The 24,480-nt window shown below is 39.8% G+C and overlaps 1 protein-coding gene across 3 annotated transcripts in view; it reads left to right on the plus strand.

The window, feature by feature from the left end:
* The first annotated feature begins 643 nt into the window (after nucleotides 1–643).
* RIC8B (RIC8 guanine nucleotide exchange factor B) overlaps nucleotides 644–24,480 on the plus strand; it is a 115,386-nt gene continuing 91,549 nt past the window's right edge. For all 3 annotated transcript variants that reach the window (XM_054719447.1, XM_054719449.1, XM_054719448.1), the window contains exons 1-2: nucleotides 644–830; nucleotides 9,442–9,489. In XM_054719447.1, the coding sequence (XP_054575422.1) occupies nucleotides 747–830; nucleotides 9,442–9,489 (132 nt within the window). In that variant the 5' untranslated portion in view covers nucleotides 644–746. The remainder of the gene's footprint in view (nucleotides 831–9,441; nucleotides 9,490–24,480) is intronic.

Genomic DNA, 24,480 nt, shown 5'->3' on the forward strand with positions numbered 1-24,480 from the left:
AACCAGTCCAACCAGCCAGGGCTCCGGCAGGACAGCCAGCTCCGAAAGGAACAAAAAGGAGGCCGGGCCCACGCTCAGACCCACCCCCTAACGGTTTCTTGGCCGCTGGCCTCCGGGCCCGTGGGACTCTTGTTTCCGGCCTTCGCAGGACCACAGTTCCCAGCATGCCTTAGGAGGGAAGTCTTTCCCGCTGGATGACTACTCATCCCGGCATGCCCTTCGGCACTCCAGTATATTACATGGGATCGTGGGATGACCCCATTGCACGCAGGGAGTTGTAGTCCACTTAGCTGCTGTCTCTTAGAGGGGCGGGGAAGAGCCGGGTCGTTCTCGTCAGCTGAGAAGAATGATTCATAGAGGAGGGTCAGGTGGGAACAGTTCTGTCCGAGAAAGCCCACTTAAAAGGCTGGCTTCTTCGAGGGAGGGAGAGGCAGAAAAGCAAGCAGGACCTCGGGCCTGACCCCTCTCAGGCCGCTCGGCAGGCCTCGGTCGAGTCCTGGGCCTGGTCAGGGGCGGCCGCGGGACGCTGGTTGCTGGGGGACCGGTGACGTCGCGGGGTGAAAGTTGAGGGGCGGTGACGTCGGGCCTGCCCGGGCGGAGGCTGGCGGGTTGGAGGCAGGAGGGAGGGAGGGAAGGAGGGAAGGAAGGAAGCTGGGAAGGAGCGAGCGAGCGGGGGCGCGAGGCGTTTACCTGGAGGCAGCGGCTCGGGCGCGCAGAGCGGCCGCGGCTCCCCCGCACCTGCGGCCATGGATGAGGAGCGCGCCCTGTACATCGTCCGGGCCGGCGAGGCGGGGGCTATCGAGCGGGTCCTGAGGGATTACAGCGATAAGGTAAAGAGCCCTGGCCCCAGGCTTGCGGTGTAGCACCCCCGGCCGCCCTCCGGGCTTGCACGCGCATCCCTCCCCACCCCCTCATTCCGGGGATGCGCATGGCTCTCCCCCGAAAATGTTTCCGGCTTGGACATGCGTGTTTTGTGCCCCCAGCCTTTCCCATCCGTGCATCCTGCACCCCCGCTGCCCCCACGCTGGCGCCCACTCCTCTGATTCCGGCCCAGCAGCCAGTCCTGCGGTCGTCCTCCCAAGCGCGCAAGTCACACCCCCGGAATCCGTGGATGTGCGTCTGTGCCCTGTGCCCCACTCTTGGATGCATAAATGCACGCGAGGCTTCTTCACCTGTAGAGCATAAAAATATTTGCTTAAACACGGACCTTGACATGCATAAAACGTTATCAGCCACGATAGTAGTTCTTTATGTACCTGTATAGCACTGTACCGTTTCCAAGGTGTGATGTCTCGTTTGTGGTCTAACTTGATTCTCAGAGTGTTTATAGGGTAGATGGTATTATCCTCCCCATTTTATAGATGAGAAAACCGAGGCGCAAAGAACTGAAATCATGCCAAGGTCATGGACATACTATGTTGTAAGTGAAGGTAGAATCTAACTCCTAATGATACCTATTATTTGTATCGCATTAACAGTTTTCCCATCCCTTATCTCATTTAATCTTGACAGCAGTCCTGTGAGGTTTTATCTGCGTTTTGCAACTGAGATTCTTGATTGGTTAAGTAACTTGTCCAAGGTCATGGTTGTGAGCTGGGATTCCAGCCTTGGTCTTCAGACCATTCATTGTTCTTTCCACTGTACAACTCTGCGGCAAAAAGGTATCTTGTTATAAATCCCAGCCACTTCTCTGAATCTCTCTCGTAAAACCGTTAGCTTTCCGTTGCTTATCCTTCCAGGAATTTCACATGCTCACTTCAAAAGGTAGCATACCACACCGTTATTCTTCCATTAAGAAGACTACTTTATAAGAAATGACTGACTACTCCCTCTGTGAAAACACACCCAACACCAAGTCACACCCTAGATAGAACATATTTCTTCCTTTTTATTTGCTTCCATTCATAATTTCCTCTTCTGTGTTTGCTGTTGTGCCCACCACTGCACTTTCATACACTTTGTATGCCATTTCTGCCCTGGGTGGAGATCCAGAAATAATACACCTTCATTCCCGAGTAATCTTCCCAGCAACACTTTGAGGAGAGTGGTGGTATTCCCATTTCACAAATGATAAAATTTAGGATAAAGTTGCCCCAAATCCACACAGCCATTGAGAGGTGGGGCAGAGATTTGAATTTAGATCGTCTGACTACTGTTTCTACAGGACTATCCTGATTCCTTTGAGATGGTGCAAGGATTCATTTCTCTTCATATCTTAGCTCCTTCACTTTTGGATACACTTGACTGTTGCCTATTTACCTAATTTAGGAGGAATTCATTTAATGCATAGATGTACATATTGTGGAGATTATATTCATTTTACTTGATTTATAACTGCTCTCCAAAAAAATATTTGAAGCACTGCCAAGTGATTTTCAAAAGAAATACAACAGAAACCTTGCCATTGTGTTGAATCAGTTCGCATTTACTTAGCACTTACTATATGACACATATCTAGCAATAAAGAAAAACTTTCTCCCATAGGAAAGGAGGAAAACCCTCTAACGGGATCTTATCACACTTTTAATATTCTTTCTCCCCTTCATGTCTAAACTAATTAGAACTCCAGATTTGCTTCCTCCAAATTATCTCTCCCTCTCCTTGATCTCCTCCAGGTTGGTTACCACTTGTGATCAGTGCTATCAACTTAAGTTCTGAACATCTCCAGCTCCCCTTTCACACTGGGGATGTCTTTAAAGTAGTAATGTTAAATATGTGTGTTTTTTTAATCCTCACCCAAGGATATGTTTGTAATTTTTTAGAGCGAGAGAGAGAGAGAGAGAAACATCGGTTGCCTCTAGTACACACCCTGACCAGGGATCGAATCCACAACTTAGGTATGTGCTCTGGCCTGGAATCGAACATCAACCTTTTTTGGTTTATGGAACGACGCTCCAGTCAACTGAGCCACCTGGCCAGGGCCGAATATGTGTTTTTTAAAGGGGACATTACTGAAGTGTTTGGGAGGCTTGAACTTTTTGGGTCATGCCTGAAAATGCTCTGACTTGGTCCAAACTGAGTCAGTTAGCTTCAGAAAAGAGTTCTCATGTTTAATGCTGATTATAGTAGGGCCAGAGTGCAGAGAAAATAGCTGAATTTCACGTTGGCAGTGGGACTTTGCCCCTCAAGGAGAAAGACATTGAGGCAGATGAATAGGAAGGGGAAGTATGATTGCTGTGGTCCGGCAATAAGAATGGGGAGATGGAATTAAATTGTCCAGCTGGATAGGATATGGAATCTGAAACTCTGAAAAAGTAGCTGGATACCGTGTGCTTCATTTTCCCTACCTGGAAAATTTTATTTAAAAAATGGTTAGAATAAGAGGTGGTTATGAGGGGTTGAGGAGTCTAACCAAGAAGAGAAATGAATGATATATAGAGAGAATGTAGTTCATCATTTGGGCGATGTTCTTTATGTTACCTTATTTCTCTAATAAAGCCAGTCCTCAAAGGGAGGCAGTCAAATACAGTTGAAAGAAGGTGGAATTTGGAGTCAGATAAAGCTTGTTTCAGATCTGCCATTATTAGCTTCATAACTATGAATAAGGACCTGAGTCTCAGTGTCCTTATCTGTAAAACAGGAAAAATATCACCTAAGTTATTCTGAGGCTTAACTTAAATGAAGTATAATGCCGAACACTGAGCACAATGCCCCTGGAGGCATTCGCTCAGGGTGATACAGTTCCAGTGATCAAGGTACTCAAGAAGTCCTGTGACCCAAGCATAGGCTCTTGAGCCAGACTCTCAGCCTGAACTCTTGATTCTCAATTTACCATCCCTGTGCCCTAGGGCAAGTTACTTAACTTTCCTTGCCTCAGTTTATTCTTCTGCCAAACAGGGATAATAATAGTACCTACAAGTTGTCAGGCTTAAATGAGTTATATGTGTAAAGCACTTAGAGTAGTGCCTGTCTCTAAGAACCCATAACTGTTAGTTTTTTTAACAAAAAAAGGTAGGAATTAAATATGTGCCACTGAGTTGACCTAGTTGACATAAGAAAAATTGGGGAGTATACTCCAATCTTTCTCTTTTTCCTTGACCCTTGCATTTTCTGATGGGTAGCAAAATACCATGTACCATATTTAGAGCAACAGTTACCTGTCTGGCTCTAATTTCTACTGTGTTACAGAGACGCTTAATTTCCAAGCCTTCTTGCTTTTTCCACTGATCCTGGTTATCATGGGGAGAGGGAAGATCTCTTTATCCCAGAAAACAAAACAAAACATGATACTTGTCTGTTTCTCAAGGGCATAATGCAGGTTGACTCCGTATAGGAAAGTATTTTAAAAAGTATTAAAAATATAGGAAGGGTGGCTGTTCTTTTTCCACTCTTCTCAATTCACCTGTTAACATTTATTGAGTGCCTGTTATCCTAAGCACGTTCACATGTCACCACATATAATCCTCTTACATTAAAACTTAGGAGGGAGATGGAAGCATTCCCTTTTGGGAGAATAGGAAAATGAGGTTCAGAAAGACCAAGTGACTCTCTACGGTAGGGGTGGGGAATATCCAGCCCGCAGGCCATATAAGGCCCTCAAAACCATTTGGTCTGGCCGTGCCAAGACAGTAGGGGTGAGTTAATTAAGTGTTTGACCAAATTAGCAGGCTAATTTTTAAGTTGATAATTTTGTATGGCCCCCAGATGATGTTATAAATATTATAAGGCATTCATTTAATGTTATACTCAAATGGCCCTTGAGGCACATGGCTAGATGTGGCAGACCTAGTCTTCAGATTTCATTTCCACGGCTCTTTTTGCAAGGCCATGTTGGCTTTTCCATGTCTGTTCTGTGTTTTTGAGCACAGAAGAGAAAGGTTTTCCAGTGCCAGTGCGACTGTTGCACCCTCATCACCTCCACTCCAGTTACAGAATGAGCTATTATGGGAAATACGTATTGTGCTAGTCTAAGCTGTCCAATCTTGTTCTCCTCTTTCAGGGCCTATTCTGATAAAGACTTAATAGAGAAATTGGTTGCCATCATTATGATTATCAACAAAAATAGTGGTCCAGGACCCCAAGGTACACAGTAGGATCATAGTTCTTGAATCACAGGATATTTAGACTAGAAGGAGTCTCAAAGATAACTGCGTCCAACCCAACCCGCTCAGTTAGTAGGTGAAGAAACTGAAGCCTAGAGTCATCAACAGTAATGATAACCAGAGAGATGGTCTGGTGGCCATAGAAGATACCTGGCAAATGTTATCCCATAGAGAGCTCCAACATGATTCTACCTTCGAAGTATGGCATGTTTATAGCCAAATGAAAGGTAAAAGTTACGTAAGATTCAGGCAGGTAGGTCTCCAAGAGTAGTCCTCATAAGAGAGGAAAACCACACTGATAGCAGTGAGGTCTTCATTTATGTGCTAGAAGAACCTGATTAATAGGGACCTAATATTGGGACAGTTCTAGAAATACAGCCTCCACATTTATTTTTTTTTTAATATATTTTATTGATTTTTTACAGAGAGGAAGGGAGAGGGATAGAGAGTTAGAAACATCGATGAGAGAGAAACATCGATCAGCTGCCTCTTGCACACTCCCTACTGGGGATGTGCCCGCAACCAAGGTACATGCCCTTGACCAGAATCGAACCTGGGACCCTTCAGTCCGCAGGCCGACGCTCTATCCACTGAGCCATACCGATTAGGGCCAGCCTCCACATTTGAATAGGGCATATAAATATCCTGTACCATGTAAGAGGAGTTGCTTTCCACCTTGAGGTTGAGTTCTGACTCAGTTCATTCCACAGATTTTTACAGAGGAGCATTTTAGTGGGCTGTTCCTTTGTTATACCTTAGTCTTATTTCCAGATGGGTTGTATAATTGAAGTTACTGGCATTTAGTTCTAGAAGTACTCTCTATTTATGAAACACAGCAACACACACACCCTACCCCAGTTAGAGTAATTCCCTTTTATTGGTACCGTTGAAGTGTATCTTTAGAAATCTATGAAATAACTGTAGTTCCCTTACCATAAATAGTTCAGTATTTGGGCACATCATAGGCCATGCAGTGACAACAATAGTGGCCACTTATTGAACACCTGCTACGTGCAAGGTGCTATACATAAAAGAAGGAAATTCTGACTGGTAGAAAAGTTTAGTAACTTGCTAATGAGTCCGGTGTGTCACTGAGCTGTTGTGCCTTACTAGATCTCTAAATTGAACAATGGTTTTACTCTTTAGTTTATTTTTGACTTGTTGCTCCTGCTTGTCTGGAAATTACGTGTATAAAGGTGAGGTGGCTAGCAGTTCTAGAAAGGCTTTGATAGCCAGAAATGTAGTTCCCCTTCCCCTTCCTTTCAGCTGTATAAAGCGGGGAGAATAAAGGTTTGAGTTACTGAATAGGGTAGGGATGATCTAAGTTGGATAAAAGAACTCAGCCTTAAATATCTTTGGATCCAAACAAGCTTAGAAGGCTGTGTTTCTGAATAGATTGGCACATTCAGAATTCAATTTTATTGCCTCACATACCAATATACCTTCTAATTAAATTAAACCTTTATGCAATTTAGACAGGGTTCTTGAAAGCTTTTCTTCTTCTTTTTTTTTTTTTTAAGTTATAGTTTTATGACAGGGTCAGCCTTGTATTTAAAAAGCAACAGAAAAATTAGTCCTTGGTACCATTCTAAATTATTACCTTAAAAATTAAATCTACGTAGAAACTATTAAAAATATATTTTTATAACTTAATGGGGTTTTTTCCCCAAAAGATTTCTTTTTTTATTCCCTTATCGTAAATGCTGAAAAATATTTACAAGAACCATTATATTGGCAACTAGGTACTTTTATTTCAGATAATTTATGGAATTCACATATAATGGCAAAGAATAAGCTTTCTTGGTTTGTAAGTACAAGTTATTTTCATTTGTATTGGATATTTACTAAGCTTCAGTTTACAAGCTTAGCCTGATGTCTGGTGCTTCTTTATCTTTTATCTAATGTTGGTTTTTACTAAAACTCGTGTCTATAAATTCCTAAGTTATAGCCTTCAGATTTACAACTTCTTTCTTCCTTCCTTTTCTTCTTGTTCATTCCTTCATTTTTAATTTTATTTTTAATCCTCACCTGAGAATATACTTATTGGTTTTTATCTCTTTTTGTTTTTTTAAGAGAGAGAGGAGAACGGGGGGGGGGGGCGGGGGGGAGAGGTAGAGGGGTAGAGGTAGAGAGGTAAGAGGGAAACCTCGATTGGAGGCCTCCTGTACATGTCCCCAACCGGGGATTGAACCCTTAACCTAGGTATGTGCCCTGACTGGGCATCAAAACCTGCAATCTAGGTCTGTGCCCTGATCGGGAATCAAATCTACAATCTTTTGGTGTATAGGAGGATGCTCCAACCAACTGAGCAACACCAGCCAGGGCTCATCTCTTATTTTTAAAATTTCCCTTTTAATTATAAAAATAATATACCAAAAGTGAGTTTTGTAAAAAAAAAAAATCACCAGAAATTTCACCACCCCTGTACTTCTATATTTGCATTGTTCGAATGCATCCATATATTTATGTAGATACTTTCATCATAGACACAGAACTATGATTTGATAGTTTCTACTTAATGCCATCATACGTTATTTGCCATGTTGTTTCAGAGCTTTTTAGCTATCTTTTTAAAATTGCAATATAATATTCCATCAGGTGGATGCACAGCAGTTTATTTAATTAATCTCATGTTATTAGATATTCAAGGCTGTCTCTTTTCTTCTATAATAACACTACAGTGAATATGTTTACATATATAATTTTTCTCTCATTCTGGGTGATTTCATTAGGGTAAGTTCTTGGGAGTAGAAGTTCTGGGTCAAAGGGAATGAATATTTTTATGGTTTCCAATATGTGTTGCCAAATCACTTTCTCTTTTAAAGTTTGTGTCAGTTTACACTGCTGCCAGCAATATCATGCTTGGATTATTGATGACCATTTCCCAGAGATCTTTGTGTCTTCAGTCTTGCTCTCCTTTGATCTGGTCTGTAAGCTACTGCCCAAACTATTCCAGCATGCTGTACTGTTCACATTTTTTTCAGAGTCTTCTGCTGGATGCCTGCTACCTATCTTACAGTTTAGGTGTAAATTTTAAAATCCAGCCCCTACCACCTGACATAATTCGTTTTAATTTATGGTATGGTTTGCATACCATATAAGAAGCAGTCTCTTTTACCTCTAAGTCTTCCCTCTGACCATTTCTTATATTCAGAACTTCTGCTCTGTCAACATTTCTTCTCCATCTCATAAATTTAATTTAAAAAATTTCTTTTTCTACAAAGCTGTCAATACTGAACCCCTCTGTAATGATGATATCTTCAGTACTCCGTGTACTTAATTCCAGGTGGATTGCCAGTAAATGTTTGTTAGTATGGCCAGTGAAGGAATACAAAGGAAAGGCAGAGAGATGTTCACTGGAGACTTTTTTAAAGGAAAGCTTAGGATTCATAAAAGCACTTGGTTCTTCTGACTAAAACTTGAGAGGAGAATGAGGAATTTTGTGCTCTAGTTTTTGGGTACCATCACTCTTTCTGTGACAGTAGATAAGTCAGCTTACTCCATCATCTATTTTAGCTACAGAGTGGAAAATACAGTGTTCCCGCCAGTCATTTTAGGAGTCATGACACTCTCTTCTCTTTCGGTTATTTTTCCCTCAATATCATTGGCATCACCATCATTATAACCCTGTTTACTGTTTAGTATGTGCCAGTCATTGAGATGGTGAGTTATATGCCATAGCTGTTTTAACCCTCATAGCAGCTCTGTGAACTAGATACCCCCTCTTTTCACATGAGAAATTCAGTTATGGAGAGTTTGTTTCTTACTGAACTAACCAGTAAGTGATGGAGCCATAATATTAAACCCTCCTTCTTATAGAATATTTGTCTGAATATTCTCTTCCCTGTCTATAATTATCCGATGATTACTTATTACATATGATAAAGAAAGTACAAACTCCTCAGCAACATTGGAAGGACCTTCAAATCTCTCTCCAGTCTACTTTTCCATTCTCATCTTTCTTTACTCCTCCCACCCCCTAACATTTGTGCTTTCACTCTGACAGAGCTGCTATTTCACAAATATATCATACTGTTTCACACATCTGAGCCTTTGTTTCTATTCCTGCAATGCTTTCCATTTCCTCCTGGCAAACTTCTATTCATACCCCAAGGTCCAGTTCAAATCCTCTATCCTGCATGCAGAGCATTCCAGATTTCCCTGGGCAGAGTTAGAGGCTTGGCACTCTGTGCTCCTGGGTATATATTTCTGCTATAGTCTTTTTATACTTCTTAAGATTATTTGCTTACATGCCTATCTCTCTTACTTTAATAAGAAAAGTGAGATATGATATGGGGAAGGCAAAATTTTTCAGAGACATTATATATTTTTAAACATAGCCAAATTGAAAACTCTTTGTATTTAAATGACATTGTTTTCCTTTTTTTCCCTCCCTCAGCATAGGGCTACTTTCAAATTTGAACCAACAGATGAAGATAAAAGAAAGGTAAGCCTTAGTGTTACTGTGTGTGTGTGTGTGTGTGTGTGTGTGTGTGTATGTTTCATTCATGGACTTTCTAAACAGTGGACTTGTTTTCATCTGATGGTTATTTAGTTTTCAGTTTCCCTCCAATCTTTTTTTTAGGAACTCTGAGAAGAAAGCAAGTGCCAGGTTTAGTACATGCAACTCTCTCCTGCTCCATCCCCACAGGACCATTATACTTGGATAAATTAGAGCAATGGGAAGGGTTCGTTTAATGGCAGGACAGCAGGCTGCCCAAAATGTTTTGCTAATATTGTAAAGCTTGGTTTTGGGTTTAGCTTTGGGAAAACAGCTATTCATACTGCTGCCCCTTAGCCACATATTGTTCCCTGTCTGACATTTATTTATGTTGCAGCAATTGTCTAAGTCACTTCAGGGGCGTAGATGAAAGTGAAATCAAGAGACTCACCAATAGAGGAATCATAAGAGAAGGTGCATCAGAGATATGACCATGTAATGTGTGTTTCCCTGTTGGGTTGCTTATACTTGCTTTACTTAGTTGATGAGAGCATGATGCATCATTCTGTGTGTTTTGCTGGTCTGCGTACATCTATCCTTGGTCTCATACATGCAAAGACCAGATAAGAGAGCATGACTTGAATCAGTGCAAACCTATCACTGCTACTGGAAAAATAGCTTAAATCTCTTGCTTTCTTTGTCATGGTTTGATAATACCTTGAAATCAAACTTCCATTCACCTCCACCTCCAAAATACAATGTCTATATGTCCTGCTCATTTTACCTCTTATGATTTCTTTAGTCCATTCTGTCCTTTAACCCCTGCCCTAATTCCAGCTTTCATCTGGATTACTGCACCAGTTTCCTGCTCTTTCTTTTTCCAGTTATGTGCCCTTCCAGTCCATTGTCCATAAATCTAGAACAACAATCTGATCGTGTTACTCCCAGCCTTTAAAACCCTTGAGTGACTTTTTTTTGCCTATAAAAGTTCAAGCTTCTAAACATGACATCCCAGATGCTTAGTGACCTGATCTCTGCCTACTTTTGCAGCTTCCTTCTCTCCCTTATATTTTGTGCTCTAACAATATGAAATATTTCCAGTTACATACCACCCTTTCTGTTTCTTATTTTCTACCTTTGCATATGTTGTTTTCTATCTGGTTAATCCCATGGAGCTCCAGGGCACATCCTTCAGGAAGCCTACTCTGGCATTCCTGTTAAAGTGAAGTATCCCTTTTCAGTATTTCAGTAAAATTCTATGTAAATCTCTAACACTATGCTTATACATTGTCTCAAATATGTATCATTATTAGACCCTGATGACAGCTACTATTATTTATCCTTATGTCTTTGACACCTACATTGTCCAGCATATCGTAGGCATTCAAAAACTAGTATTGAATGAGTGATATGGAATATAAACTTTGGAAGTTAAAGATTGAACTCTGATTTTCTTGTGGATCTGAACAGTGTAAATAAGATGAGAATACATTTTAGAACTGGGGTTCTCAACCAGGAATGTGCTATTTGGGGAACTTTTTGATGATAGGCCTGCTCAGGTCTGACCCTCTATCTACTGAGTCAGAATTTGAGGGGTGGAATCCAGGCATGTGTATTTTTATGGATAGTCTTCAGGAAACAAGTACTTGCACATTTGGTGGGAATACAAAATGGCACAATTCCTGTGGAACAGAAACTGGCAGTATCTACCAAAATTATAGATGCAGTTTGCCCTTTGACCAGACAGTGCCACTTTTAGAAATCTGTTTTGTAGATAGGTTGAACTCAAGTAAACTAAGTTATTCAATGAAGCATTGTACCTGGTAGTAAAAGATTGGAAACAACCAAGTGTCCAGCAATTAGGGAATATTTGAAGAAACGAGGGTATATCTACATAATGGAATACTATGATATGATGGGAGTGGGGAGGGTGAGAGACAGACCATTATGTGCTAATCAGAGAGAGGGTTAAGTGAAAGAAAAGAAGCATGTTGTTAACAAGACATACTCATAATAGGTATTCAGATTAGGAAGACAAGTGCTATTCAATTAATTTAGTTGGGAGAATCCATAATACATCTAGATTTGTGGTTCCTTGGGAATCTGGTGCTAGAATTTTTGATAGTGCTTTTTACTGGCCAAAGTAAATATGCCCTAGCTGGTTTTGCTCAGTGGTTGGAGTGTCGTCCCATGGACTTAAGGGTATTGGGTTCGATTCCCAGTCAAGGGCACGTACCTTGGTTGCAGGCTCAATCCCGGCCCAAGTCAGGCCAAATACGGGAGGCAGCCAGTTGATGTGTCTCTCACACATTGATATCTCTCTCTCTCTCCACCCTCCTCACGCCCTTCCATTCTCTCTAAAAATCAATGGAAAAATATCCTTGGATGAGGATTAAAAATAAAAATAAAAGTAAATACATTAAGACAGAGATCCCTTACTTCATATAAGTTTCAGTTGAGGGGGAAAAATTCCCACACAGTTATTAATAAAGCATGTTTATTTCCTATATTATAGTAGCAAAACCTAACATTTTCAAAGTATTGTGTTTACTGCCTTTTAGATCATTGGAGATGGTAACTACTGTACTGGTGTTATTTTTAGTTCTAGTGTGCAGATTTCTGCTTCCTGGGAGTTCTGATATAAACAACTGTCATTAGGGACCTAGCTAGGTAATCTTTATTAACGGAAAAACATTGACAAACAAAAACACTTCAGTCTCCAGTGGTTAAAACCATTAGTGACTGTTTCATGCCTAAGGCTCTAGAAAGAGTTTGAAATCATAACTGTTGGACTGCTTCTAAAGGATCTACATCCTAACAGTTTTTTAAGTTCTCAATGCCGAAAGACACAGAATAGTAGGCAAATCTCCACATTAAACCCAGACTGAAAATAAGAGGAATTCAAATTACCATTCAATTTGCTTTGCTACCCCAGTTCTCTTTTTCTCTTTCTTAAACATGTCTCTGGAGTCTTCATACAGTAGCTCCTTGGTAACTGCAGCACCCCTTTTGATAAACTACAGGTGCTGTCTCTAAAAAACACACCTTTCTTATGTAAAACCTTTGTGACAACTTAGAAGTAAATGTAAGGGAACAGAGCCTTTCAAAAAATAAAAATTATACTGAGATTTTTAGGAAATAGCTATAGACCCAATTTCTAACACTCATGTAGTGTTTGCATGTTTACAAAGATTTGCTTTGTAATAGTAATGCACTAATGCTGTAAGTATGGCAAGAATGTCAACATCCCTATTTTATTGATATGAAAACTGAGGATCACATTAATAAGCTTGCTAAAACTCACGTAACTAGTAAGTGGTGGAGCCTCAGTTAGAGAACAGATTTTCTGACTATTGTTGCAGCTCTTTCACTGCTCAGTGCTCCCACTCATTATCACTTGAGGTGTATTTCATAAGGTTTGAAATTATGGCTCAAAACCTTGTTTTATCTCTCATTTCATATCTTGAGACACCATTTAAGCAACTAGACTTAAATTGGAAGATAACAAAGGAAATTACCAACTAGGAGTACTTAAATTTTTCCTAATAAAGTAAAGTCAGTTACCACTGCTAATGCTTGTGCATATATGCAAATAGTTTCAGGTACCTGTGGATTATTATACATTTGGATGTAAGCACCTGTGCTTACTGGAGCATTTGTTTTACATTTGCTATCTAAATTGGTAGACTATGATTTTCTTCCAGCACATAAACAAATATATCATGCAAATATGTAGGATGGGAATGTATGAATAATCTGAAAATTTACATCTTGAAGGAATGAAAGCTCTTATATTGGTTTCTGAAACACACTGATCTCAAGACCAATAGAGTACTACATAATTTCAATAAATGTTGAAAAATACGTGTCACAAAATGAGCAAAATAATTATAGCTCTTTCACCTGTAAGATGAGAATATAACTAGATAAAATGTGGAAAACTTCAGTTGTTTTTAAGATAAATCTTTGTGTATATTAATTTTCCTCAAAATAATAAAGTTAAAAATAGCCATATTGTAAGCATTTCTTTTATTACCTTCAAACTCACATAGGTAAGCCAAATTTCTGAGAAGGCAGAGAGTAATTGCTGAGCTGAGAATTCTTTGAGGATAAGCATGCATTTGCTTATTTTGTATTTTTATCCCCCAGCACTGCATGTGGCACAAAATACGCATCTACAGTATAAATACCTGTTAAATAAATGAAGGGAACTTGGAAATTGAGTGGAGACCAGAATTCTTATGACATGTACATATTGTTTGGTGTTGAGTTTGATATTCTCTTAACTATACAGCAGGATCTCAAGCACATCTCATAATGTTGTTTACTGAAAAAGCAGGATACAAGAGTATTTATACAGTGATCACAATGTAAGACTAATAAAAGCTATACAAAGAAAAATGATTACAAGAAAATTCACTGAATGGTGACTATTTGAATATTATTACTATGGATGATATTTTTCTTTCCTGGTCTGTAATTTAAACTTTTCTATTATAGGAGATTATACTGTTATAAAAATATCTAATCTAATAATAGACAAATATGCAAATTGACCATACCTCCGACACACCCACAAGCCACGCCCACAAGTCACGCCCACCATCCAATCAGAGCGAGTATGCAAATTAACCCAAACCAAGATGGCTACAGCCACAGAGAACAAGGTTTCCTAGGTAACAGAGGAAGCCAAGCTTTCTGCCAGCCGTTGCAGGCCTAAGCCTCCACTCAAGCTACAAAGTTTCAATTATAGAAGGTAAACAAATTCAAACAAATGGCGGCAGAATGGAGCTTGAGAGAGCAGGCCAGTGTTGCCGCCGGCAACAGGGGAAGCAAAGCTTTCCACACACCCTGGCCGGGCCCACCCGCTTAAGGCAACAAAGTTTCAATTATAACCCCAACACAAATGGCTTCGGGCCTCGGAGGGAGCCCCAGGCTTGGCTCTGCTCCAGGCTACAAAGTTTCAATTGTAGAAGGAAAATAAATTCCAGATACCAAGGCCTCTGCTTGCATTGCCAGGGGGCATGGCCCGCCTGCAAACCACCACAGGCCCCTCGCTCAGGCCGCCCCATGCCCCAAGGGAACCCCACCCTGATCAGGGACACCCTTCAGGGCAAACCAGCTGGCCCCCACCCCTGTACCAGGCCTCTATCCTATCTAATAAAAGAGTACTATGCAGATTGATCATCACTGCAACACACAATATAGCTGCCCCTATATGGTTAAAGATCCTGCCCCCATGTGGACACAAGATGGCCACCACAAGATGGCCAGCAGGACAGGGCAGTTGGGAGGCACCCGGCCTGCAAGGGAGGGCAGTTGGAGGTGATCGACCCTGCAGGAGAGGGCAGTTAGGGGTAACCAGGCCGGCAGAGGAGGGAAGTTGGGGGCAAACAGGCTGGCAGCAGAGTGGTTAGGGGGTGATCAGGCTGGCAGGCAGAAGCGGTTAGGGGCAATCAGGAAGGCAGGCAGGCAAGCAGTTGGGAGCCAGCAGTCCTGGATTGTGAGGGGGATGTCCGACTGCCCACTGGGATCGGGCCAAACGGGCAGTCGGACATCCCTTGAGGGGTCCCAGATTGGAGAGGGTACAGGCTGGGCTGAGGGACAACCCCCCTCCATGCACGAATTTCGTGCACCGGGCCTCTAGTGATAATATAATATGTAACATAATATATTATGTTACATATTATATTCTTTTATATAGCGTGATTGGAGGCATAAGCAAAGACCGATACTTTTTAATATATTTTTATTGATTTCAGAGACGAAGGGAGAGGGAGAGAGAGATAGAAACATCCATGATGAGAGAGAATCATGGATCGGCTGCCTCCTGCAAGTCCCCAACTGGGGATTGAGCCCACAACTTGGGCATGTGCCCTTGACCGGAATCGAACCTGGGAACTTTCAGTTCGCAGGCCGACGCTCTATCCACTGAGCCAAACTGGCTAGGGCGAGACCAATACATTTTTAAAAAATATTTATTTTCTCTAAAATTGAGCCTTCTTGATTATCTTACACATTCCTTTTAGAGGAACATAAACATGCCACATTTAGAGATAGTATCACCTATAGAATCAGTTTATGGAGTGAAATAAATTTATATGAACACAGAGTTCCATGCTACCATTTGAAATATTTATTTTCTTTTAACTTTCCTACCAGACGTGCCATATTAGTGGAGACATCTGTAGTCCACAAGTCTTTTTTCAGCAATTTCTATATTCCAGGTCCTGTGTTAGGCTTTGGTTCGTAAGTTGCTTATGGTGTTGGTTTGGCACTTTCTTAGCTATAGGTACATATGGAGGATTACCACTGTGAATTACAGAAAATGAATTGATAAATTTTCATATTAGATCACCCCATGGAAAATGTGCCAACATAGAAACATTAATCCTATAGTGTGGATCCATGCTTAGGAATAACTTGAGGCATGGATGTTGGATATGAAAGCCTTTTACACTTATTTTAGTCATTTGAAGTTCTTGTTCAACTCTTCATTTTCGCTAAAACAAATGAGCTTTGTAAGCCTTGCAAATTTGACTCAAATTTTATTTGGCATCTTTAACTTAGGGAATATTTTGATACATGATGCAATTACAGTTCTCATTTAGAAACTAGTACTTTAAAAATAATCATTAAAAAACAAAAACCTGGCCAGAGTGGCTTAATTGGTTGAGCATCATCCTGTACACCAAGAGATTGCTGATTCAATTCCCAGTCAGGACACATACCTGGGTTGCAGGTTTGGTCCCCAGTTGGGGCACATGTGGAAGGCAACTGATCAATATTTCTCACATCGATGTTTCTCCCCCCTCCCCCCTCCCCTCTCTCTCTCTAATTTTGACATTGAAAAGTGCAATAAAGTACAATAACTGAAGTAGAATTCACTAAAAGGGCTGAGCATTAGATTCACATTGGTGGAAGAAAGAATAAGCAAACTTGAAGATAGATCAATAGTGAGTATACAAGGTAAAGAACAGAGAAAAAATATTTGAAGAAATAATGGCTAAAAACTTGCCAAAATTGAAATGTTTTCCCTCTGTGGAACTCAGCAGTGCCTTTTCTTCCCCCACCCCACCCCCCTTTTCCCATCAGGCTGTTACCTTTGCCTTTCTCATAAGCTCCAAGGGCCCTTTCACTTGTGTAATTGTTCCCTGAGCCTACACAGTGCAGCTGGCTCACTTTTACTACCTCTATAACTTTGTAAATAAACTTTCTCTATAATTTGAAAAAAAAAAAAAAAACCACAACAGCTTCACAAATTTATTGGAAAACAACATCCAAGAAGCTCAATAATGTCTGATTAGGATATACTCAAATCTAAAACAGATACATCATAATAAAAATGCTGAAAATCAAAGACAAGGAGAAAATCCTGAAAGCAGCAAAAGAAAAATGACTTGCCACTTACAATAGTACCTCAGTAAGATACACAGCTGATTTCTCATCAGAAATGTGGACTAGAGGCAGTGGGATAACATATTTCAGGAGTTCAAAGGAAAAAACCTCAACCAAGAAACCTATATCCAGCAGAGTGCTCTTTTGACAATAAAAACACCAGATAAATGAAAAAAAAAGTGAAATAATTTGTTCAAGACCACCTTATATGAAGTACTAAAAGTTTTTCAGACTGAAAGTGACTACAAACAGCAATTTGAACCCACACAAAGAGCACTGGTAGAGGTCATTGTAAAATGTAATTATAAAAGACAATTTAAATGCATATTTCTTTTCCTTTCTTAACTGATTTTAAAAGCGTTTGTATAAAACAATATGTATATAATTTATTGAGCCAGTAACATATAGAAATGTCTTATATATGCTAAAATTAGCACAAAGGTAACTGAGACCAAACCTATTAAATGAAGGATGTGACTCCAGATAAGAACTCGAATCCTCAAGAATACACGAGAACCAGAAATGATTAATAATATAACAAAAGCTATCAGTGTATATAGTTGCTCTCCTTTCTCCAAAGTCTTTGAAAGATAAAATTATATAAAGTAATAATTAAAATGTATTGTTGGACTCTAAACAGTTTATAGATATATATAACAATAATGCCACAGAAAGGAAAGGAATAGCATCCTATAGCAGTAACAACATTTATATATCTCACTGGAATTAAGTTAATATAAACCTGAAGCTGATTCTGTTAAGATGTATACGCTAAGTAAGCCCCAGAGCAACAACTAAGGAAATAATGTAGAGAACTATAAAACATTTGTTGAAAGAAATTAAAGAGCTAAATAAATGGAAAAACATCCATGTTCATGGATTGTTAGACTTAACTATGGCTAAGATGTCTGTGCTTTCCACATTGATCTACAGATTCAGTGCATCACCTTTTAGAATCCTGGGTAGCTTCTTTTTTTTTTCCCCCTTACCCGAGAATATTTTTCCATTGATTTTTAGAGAGTGGAAGAGAGAGGGGAAGACAGAAATATAGATGTGAGAGAAACACATCGATTGGTTGCCTCTTGTACACGCCCCGACCAGGGCCGGGGCCGGGGAGGAGCCTGCAACCGAACCTGGTCCTTCAGTCCACAGGCCAACGCTCTCTATCCACTGAGCCAAACCAGCTAGGGCCTGGGTAGCTTCTTTGTAGAAATTGACAAGCCAATTCTGAGATTCATATGGAATTGCATCGAATGCAGAATAGCCAAAATAGCCTTGAAAAGAACAAACTTGGAGAACTCAGGATTTCCTTACTATAAAGCAACAATAATCAAGACAGTGTGGTATTTTCATGAGGATAGATAAAGATAAATTATATATACATATCAAAGGAATAGTATTAAGAGTCCAGAAATGAACTTGTGTCTATGATCAACTAATTTTTGACAAGAGTGACAAGACCATTCAATAGGGGGAAAGAGTCGTCTTTTAACAAATGGTGTCGGGACAACTATACTAGTATAGCCGCATATAAAAGAATGTAGTTGAACCTTTACTTCACATAAAAAGTTAACTCAAAAGGGATCAGACCCAAATGTAGAGCTAAAGCCCTAAAACTCAGAAGAAAACATAGGGATACATTTTCATGGCAGTGGATTCTTAGATAAGACAACAAAAGCACAAGCAGTGAAAGAAGAAATAGATAAACTGGACTTCATTAAAGTTGATTTTTGTGCTTCAGGGGCCCTTATCAAGAAAGTGAAAAGAAAGCCCACAGAGTGAGAGACAGTATTTGCAAATCATATATCTAACAAGAGACTTGTATCTAGATTCTAGAATATATAAAGAACTTGATAATAAAAAGACAACCCATTTTAAAAATGGGCAAAGGATTTGAATAGACATTTTTCCAGAGAAGATACACAAATGTCCAATAAATATATGAAAAGATACTCAACATCATTGATTATCAGGGAAATGCAAATCAAAACCACAATGAAATACTATTTGCACTTACTGGTTTAGCTAGAATAAAAAAGTCAGAAAATAAGTTGACAAGGATGTGGGGAAATTAGAACCCTCATGTTATTGGTGGGAATGTAAAGTATGCAGCCACTTTGAAAAATAGTCTGGCAGTTTCTAGAGTGACCATATGACCCAGCAATTGCACTCTTTAAGTATCTACCCCAAAGAAATGAAGATATGTGTCCACACAAAAATATACACAGCAGCATTATTTATAATAGCCAAAGGATGGAAACAACCCATATAACCATCAACTTGTGAATGGATTAAAAAATGTGTCATATCCACATAATGGAATATTATCTAGCCATAAAAGGATAGTAACTGATAAGTGCTACAGTGTGTATGAGCCTTGGAAAAATGCTAAGTGAAAGAAGCCAGACAAAAGGCCACATAATGTATAATTTCATTCATATAAATGTCTAAAATAGGAGATCTGTAGTGACTGGAAGTAGGTTAGTGGTTGCCCAGGGGCTCTGGGGAAAAGGGAATTGGGGAGTTACCGCTAATGGCCATTGGATTTCTTTTTGGGATGATGAGAATGTTCTAAAATCAGGTGGTTGCAAAATGTGAATGTGTACTAAAAACCAATGATTTGTATACTTTAACTGAACTTTATGATATGTGAATTATATCAATACAGTTGTTATTAAATATTAGCAGGTAACATACACTACATGCCCATCATCACTCCAAGCACTGTATGAATATTAACACATTTAATCCTCACAACAAGGCTATAAAGTAGGTACTATTATTTTTATAGATGAGGAAACTAAGGCACACAGAAATTACAGTAAGTCCTACTTAACATCACCTACAGAGTCTGTGACTTGAAGTAAAAAGATGTATAACAGTCAATTTTACCATAGGTTAATTGTTATAAGTAATATTTAAGTTCCTATGGCATCTCATCAACATTCTAATAAAATGACATAATTCAAGGAGCTGCTGTACTTGCCTAAACTAGTGTGGTGGGAGGCCATGATTCAAGCCTACACAGTCTGGCTCTACATCCAATGTGCTACACCATACTGCCATTCATTAAAAATTGAATTAACTTGTTGTATAACATGTGAATCAATTCTATTCATTTTCTGATTTTAGGCATACAAAATTTGATACTTGATGTGTGGCATAAAGAGCTTTGACGTTGAACTAATTATCAGCATTAACAGGAAACAGAAGAGCATACTTTGCAGTGTAAGTGACTGGATAGGATAACTAGTGAGGATATCTAGTGTCAGCTCTCCCCCTAAGCAGGATAGTACTTGACATACAGGAGTCAGACATGCTGAAGATTTCTGGTTTTTTTCTTTTTACGTTCCTCAGATTATATTTTGACCAAAAATGTGAAGTTTCTTTTTCTGAGCAGTTAGCTCTTTTCTTCCTTACAAAGTTTGATCACATACTAAGGAAAGTGGAGAATTTGTACATCTTTACTTAAAAACTCTTAGGGACCTGAGAGAGTTCTTGGCTGACCAGACATTCCCATTGTTCCAAACATCCCCATTTATAAACGAAGAGCAGAGAGGCTGACTACCCAAGGTCACAATTAGTGAGTGGAAGAGGTGGGATTCAAATCAGGTCCTCTGTCTCCTTTTCTGCCTTCAGTCATCATCTTTGCAGGGTTCTTCCTCGGGGAACTCAGAGGACCCAGAATATCTTACAGCACAGTGGTTCTTCCTAAGGTATCTCACACTCTGACTGAAGAATTCAGTACGGGAAGCTCACAACTTGTTAGAATGCTTGTACTTTATATGAACTCTAAATCTGTTTTGGTTGATCATCCCACTTTGCCCATATCCCTCTCTGCCTCTGCCTTTTTCCACCATTTGACTTGTCTTCCTACTTCCTTTCTGCCACACTCTCTCTGTCATTTACCCCGCGGCCCCCCGCCCCCACTTACTGCCCTACACTCAACATTTATCAAGAAGCTTTTTCTGGCTAAATTCCCTATAATTAATTTCTTCAGTATTTTAATACACAGTTTAAATTGCTATACATATACATTACTTATTCATTTAACATATGTTCAATCTCTAATATTATAAATAATTTGAGTCATGTGCTCTTAACCCAATAGACTTCTTGTCACTTGGTTAGAATTTATTTCTCTTGAATAATTTGCATGTACTTGAATTTTAAACTGGGAGTTTTGTACATATCCTCTGTATTGGCTATGTGCATATGGGTATGGCCAGGCCTTATCATCATCCCAGAGAAAGACAGGTCCTGCAAACCTCCAAATATCATGCCATCTCTTCTACAGTCCCCATAATAATGATAATTGTGTTTGTTGAACACTAATGAGTCAGATGCTGAGCCAGATTTTATATAAGTATATCATTTAATCCTCATAGAGTCTTGTAAGATAGGTGCTGTGTACACAAGTGCTCAATAATGGACATTCTAGATTCTAAATGGACACTATAGAATCCATAAAATGAATATAAAATTACAGTGTTATATTCATAACATCAGTTCTTTCCCTTCTCAAGTGGCTTTGCCTTTAAAAGGCAAATACAGATAAAAACTTCCTAACCATATTAACCCTGTATAGAATATGTCTATTAATATTTCTTGATTTGTTTGTCCATCTGGCCATCGTTATAATATAACTAGAGACCTAATGCATGAAATTTGTGCATGGGTAGGGTCCCTAGGCCTGCCAGGCGATCAGGGCCAATCTGTGGGGTGACTGGCGGGACGATCGGGGGATGGGGGGAGGCCCTGCTGGCACCTGCCTTGGCCAGCCTGGTTCCACTCAGTGCTGACCCCACCCCCTGATCATGCTGCCGGACCAGCAGGATGATCGGGTTGTGGGGGGGCACTGGCACCCGCCTTGGCTGGCCTGGGGCCTGTGAGCCGGGGGCAGCTCCTGCGTTGAGTGTCTGCCCCCTGGTGGTCAGTGCACGTCATAGCAACTGGCCATTCAGTCGATTTGTATATTAGGCTTTTATTATATAGGATGTGCATTAGCCTCTCTTCTATGCCAAAGCACTATGCTGGAGAGTTTTTAATATATCATCTCATTTAATATTTGTAAGCTTTAGATCTTACCCCTGTTTTTAGAGGTAAGGAACTGAGGCACAAGTGTTTTAAAGAAATGCCCAAGATCATATAGCCATAAGGGGCAAAGCTAGTGTTTAAACCCAGCTGCTTTCTTTACTTCAATTGTGCTGTTTCCCAATAAGTAACATATAGATGCCTAATGCCCTACAATATATGTTCTCTCAGATGCTATCTGTATTAAGTAATTATAGTAACACTGTGAAATGATATATTTCTGTCTTACACATGAGAAATTTTAGCTTCAGATTAAGTAAATCAGTTCAGAAAATAGAACTAGGGACTAGAAAGAACCCAAATAATCTGTTTTTCTGCTTTTTATGCTATGCCTTTGAAAAACCTCTAAAATCTTAGAACTGTCTCGTTGAAACAACTTACCTCCCCTCTTGTTTCTGTTCCTGGCTATCTTAGTCTGCTCAGGCTGTAATAACAAAATACCATAGACTGGGTAGCTTAAACAACAGAAATTTATTTTTCACAATATTAGAGACTAGGAAGTCCAAAATCAAGGTTTTGGCAAGGTTCATTCTGAGGCCTCTTCTCTTAGGGTGGCTGTCATTTCACTCTGTGATTACATGACTTATTTGTGCAGAGAGGGGAGAGGGGAGGGTGTGAGCGAGCCAGCCCTCTGGTGCCTCTTCTTATAAGTGCACTAATTCCATCGGACAAGGGCCCCACCATCATGATCTCATCTAACACTAATTACCTTCCAAAAGCCCCATCTCCAAATACTATCACATTAGAGGTTAGGGCTTAAAAATATGAATTTAGGGGGGACACAGACATTCAGTCCATAACAACAGTTTACAATCAGTTATTACATGCCTAGAATACTAAAGCTGAGAACACGGGATTATGAGATAGAGTAACTAGTTCATAGTGAGTAAGTGTTGGGGGGGTAGATGGCATTGGAGACAAAGTAAGGAAATTCCAAAGAGACTGTATATAGAAAGTCTTCGATACATTGAAAAAGAAATAAAGGCAAAGGGCTGTAGAAGGCAGTGAGACCAGGATCTATATCAGCCACCAAGATATGAAGTATATGTTGTGACAGAGCATCCATCTTCCAGCCTTGTTAATATACTACATAACCAAACTATAGCTTGTGCTAAGAATTCACTAAAGATTAAATGAGATAATGTTTTATTATTTGGTAAATTCTAATATGCAACAAATGATGGTGCTTCTGTATTTGTCCATATATTATCTTAAAATACTTAAATATGTTTTGCATAGGTGGTGGGAAGAAGGGCTTTCTGAAAAATAAAGACTTCTGCTTAAGCAATAAGAGAAGTGGAGTTGGCTGGTACTATAGTTGAAGAGAAATAAAAAGTTTTGGCATGCCCATTTCTGCTTTCAGTGAAGAAAGAAAGGGCAGCCGAAACCGGTTTGGCTCAGTGGATAGAGCGTCGACCTGCGGACTCAAGGGTCCCGGGTTTGATTCCGGTCAAGGGTATGTGCCTTGGTTGCGGGCACATCCCCAGTGGGGGGTGTGCAAGAGGCAGCTGATCGATGTTTCTCTCTCATCGAAGTTTCTAACTCTATCCCTCTCTCTTCCTCTCTGTAAAAAATCAATAAAATATATTTTTTTAAAAAGAAAGAAAGAAAGGGCAAATGATTGGTTTTGTAAGCTTTCATTTATACCTAAGCTGTTTCCCCCCCTTTTTTCTGGGGAGGGGGGGGCGGGCAGGGAGAGAGAGGGAGAAACATTGATTTATTGTTCCACTTATTTATGCATTCATTGGTTGCTTCTTGAATGTGTCCTGACCGGGATTGAACCTGCAATCTTGGCATATCAGGATGATGCTCTAACCAATAGACATACCTGGCCAGGACCTTTATTCCCATCTATTAATGAAGTCTTGATGATGCAACATGTATTTCTCAGGATTACTAATTAGCAAAGAAACTTGAGTGAAACATATAATTGTTGTTACTCTGGACTGGCTTTTCAGTCTTTACCAAGATCACCATGATATAGAACAGGGGTGGGGAATGTCCAGCCCACGGGCCACATAAGGCCCACAAAATCATTTGGTCTGGCTCTGCCAAGACATTAGGGGTGAGTTAATTAAGTATTTGAACAAATACAGTAGGCTAATTTTTAAGTTGATAATTTTGAATGGCCCTTGAATGATGTTATAAATATCTAAATGCCCTTGACAGAGAAAAGGTCCCCCACCCCTGATATAGAGCATAGCTTTGAGGACTGTGTTACTGAAAGATGTACGTGTGCAAGAAGGGAAGCCAGAGATGACATTTAGGAAGTGACCTTAAGCCTTTCACAAGGACAGTATCCATTAAATAAAAAGTGAGAATTACCTGAAGTGTAAGGAATAATATTAAGCTATATATAACTGGACCCAGCTGCATGAGTATTCATTTAGAAAAATCTCATCTTTAGCTTTTTATAAAGGAACTCCAATTTTGACCTCTAGAATTCTCTAACTTTTCTTCAAAGTACATTTTAGATTTCTGGCAGTAAGTCATTAACTAATATTT

This window comes from Eptesicus fuscus, chromosome 7, assembly GCF_027574615.1.
Source record: "Eptesicus fuscus isolate TK198812 chromosome 7, DD_ASM_mEF_20220401, whole genome shotgun sequence".
In the NCBI taxonomy this organism is placed as follows: Eukaryota; Metazoa; Chordata; class Mammalia; order Chiroptera; family Vespertilionidae; genus Eptesicus; species Eptesicus fuscus.